General features: G+C 66.2%; 3 protein-coding genes across 3 annotated transcripts; 1 reads left to right on the top strand and 2 right to left on the bottom strand.

The window, feature by feature from the left end:
- Positions 1-41: 41 nt before the first annotated feature.
- AMSG_01501 (penta-EF hand domain-containing protein 1) lies at positions 42-418 on the bottom strand (the record flags this gene model as incomplete). Its single annotated transcript, XM_013906099.1, has 1 exon — positions 42-418. A coding segment is annotated over one exon (338 nt), but the record flags the coding sequence as incomplete, so codon positions are not given.
- A 491-nt stretch (positions 419-909) lies between these two features.
- AMSG_01500 (uncharacterized protein) lies at positions 910-1,416 on the top strand (the record flags this gene model as incomplete). The annotated part of the gene is made up of 1 exon (XM_013906098.1): positions 910-1,416. The coding sequence occupies one exon, from the start codon at positions 910-912 to the stop codon at positions 1,414-1,416; it is 507 nt and encodes a 168-aa protein (XP_013761552.1).
- A 36-nt stretch (positions 1,417-1,452) lies between these two features.
- AMSG_01499 (uncharacterized protein) lies at positions 1,453-2,064 on the bottom strand. Its single transcript, XM_013906097.1, has one exon. The coding sequence runs from the start codon at positions 2,035-2,037 to the stop codon at positions 1,492-1,494; it is 546 nt and encodes a 181-aa protein (XP_013761551.1). The 5' UTR covers positions 2,038-2,064; the 3' UTR covers positions 1,453-1,491.
- Positions 2,065-2,351: the final 287 nt, after the last annotated feature.

The raw sequence follows: 2,351 nt of genomic DNA, 5'->3' as shown, positions 1-2,351 counted from the left end.
CGCCTGCCGGCGACGCCGCCCCGGCTCCGGCAGCCGAGTAGTATGTGTTGAGTTGTTGAGTTGTTATTTCCGGACAGGCGTCACGGCTTGATCACCATGACCATGCCCATAAAGTCGTCCAGCGTGATGGTGGCGGTAGCGTCGAGATCGGTGTCGTGCCACGAGAAGACCCTACGGGCGAGCGCGCAGTAGGCGCAGAGGTCGACAAACTGCGGAAAGGTGAGCCCTGCTCCGCTGTCGGCGTACAGGCCCGACGGCGCCATCATCCGCCGCAGCAGGATGTTCATGCTCGTCTCGGTCATGTTGAACCCGCACGCCGCCAGAGCCGCCTTGATCTCGGCGTACTCGATGACACCCGAGCCATCGGCGTCGCCAGCACCAAACGCCGCCTGCGCCGCCATGATAAAGTGATGCATAGCCGCAAACTCATCAAAGGTAATCGTCGACTCGCCGCGGGTGTCATACGTCCGGATCAGCAGGCCGGCCGTCTCTGTGGTAAAGGTGAATCCCTGAGCCGAGAGCGCCTGAGCCAGCTCGCGCGCATCGATATGTCCCGACCGATCAACATCGACCTTTCCATCGTCCGCCCCCCATCGTCCGCCCTATAAGTGATGGTCTTGACCAGCATCCGCATCGCCCATCGTAGCCGCGCTTGCTCGCGGGAACCACCCCCTTCTCTCCTCCCCGTGCTGCACACGTGCCTACCCCGCCCCGTGAGCCACGCGCCCGCCCCCATAGTGGCCCTCTCCCTTCCATCCCATACCGCATCAAAGAATCCCCGCAACTGCTCGTCGGCCATGCTCTCCCGGCTATCGTGCCTGTCGCGGCCGTAGTCAAGTGGCCGCTGCACCGACGCCGACAGCAACACACACACAAACACACAAACCACACGCACCGCTCTCCCTCGCCATGACTGCTCTGCAGGCGGCCACTGCTCGGCTTGCCCGGCTGGTGGCTGCCATTCCGGCAGCAGTCTGGCGGCTGCTGGTGGCTCCATCGGCGGCGGCGCGCATAGTGGCGGCAGCGCGGACGGCGCTTCCGCTACTGCCATGGGTGCTGACCGCGGCAGGTGCTGTGCTGGTGGCGGTGGTGGCGGCCGCGCGGGCGGCGGTGGCAAGGGCAAGGGCCGAGCGCGCAGAGGCTGATCTCCGCGCCCGCTCGCTCCAGCTGCTGGCAGCCAAACACGCGGCGGCAGCAGCGCTGATGGAAGCAGACGCCGCCCATGATGGCATCCGCAGGCTCGGCCATCGCGTCCTGGCTCTAATCGTCGCCCTTGCGCCATCCCGTGCCGCCGACGGCGCCCTGGCTCCGCTGCGCACTGCGCTCCGCGAGCCGGACTCACCCTTTCGCGGCGCAAGCGTCGCGCTCGTCCCGGCTGTGCTGGCCGCCTGCGATGCAATTGCGCCTGCAACGTGACCAACCTGCGCCGCGACGTGTGATGCCAGCCAAGAGCCGCTGTTTATTGTTTGTTGCCAGCCATGCGAGCGCAAGCTACAACTCCTTCAAGCCCTTGATCTTCTGCTCAAACTGCTCGGTGTACCAGGCCGCCGCGGCCCAGAAGCCGATGCGGAGTGCGAGGAGCTCGAGCGTGCGGCGGTCGAGAGCGTCATCAGCTGCGAGAATGAGGGCGACGGCCGGGACAACAACCGCAAAGTAGTAGAAGAGCTTGCGAGTGAGGATGACGGCCTTGCGGTCAAAGCCGTAGAGGCCCAGGCCGCACAGCGCGGTCGGAAAGGCTACCACCAGATCGGAGCCGTGCCACAGCTTGAGCCCCGTCGGCATCTCGCTGCCGTCATCCGCGCCGTGCAGGAACCGATACCCGGCCACGCCGGCCGACATCACCGCCAGCACCAGCATCACCGACGCCGCCGGCCGCACAAACGTCGCGTCCTTCAGGAACACCACCCGCGGAGGCCCGTCGCTCCCAGCCTCACTCGCTGTCCCCTTGCCCGACGCCCCATCCCCGCCCGCCGCCTTGCTCCCGCCACCCTTGCCCGCTGCTCCACCCTTGCTCCCGGCCTTGCTCTTCTTGCCCATCCTGTCGGGTTGTGAGACGAGGAGTGCGCACGCCAGCGCCGTCGTCGCTAAACAGCCGCCGCCCACCGCTCCCATGACCAGCCAGCATGTCTCACCACACCACCACCCTCTCTCCGTCACCAGCCGGCCACACCACGCCCGATAGCCAGCCCAGCCTGCCAGTGGCCCAACATGGTGAGCAGTCCTGCCCACAAGCACACATCCAGCCACCATCATCCACCCCCCCCCCCCACCCCACCCCATACCACCATCCATCATCCATCCTCCACAACCAAGCACCCACCCCATAACCGCACATCCATACACGATCCTCT

This window comes from Thecamonas trahens, assembly GCF_000142905.1.
Source record: "Thecamonas trahens ATCC 50062 unplaced genomic scaffold supercont1.6, whole genome shotgun sequence".
Classification (NCBI taxonomy): domain Eukaryota; order Apusomonadida; family Apusomonadidae; genus Thecamonas; species Thecamonas trahens.
This window is presented reverse-complemented; position numbering and strand designations above follow the sequence as displayed.

Coding starts and splice junctions, on each gene's coding strand:
- AMSG_01499 (XM_013906097.1), bottom strand. CDS start 2,037: ATGGGCAAGAAGAGCAAGGCCGGGAGCAAGGGTGGAGCAGCGGGCAAG.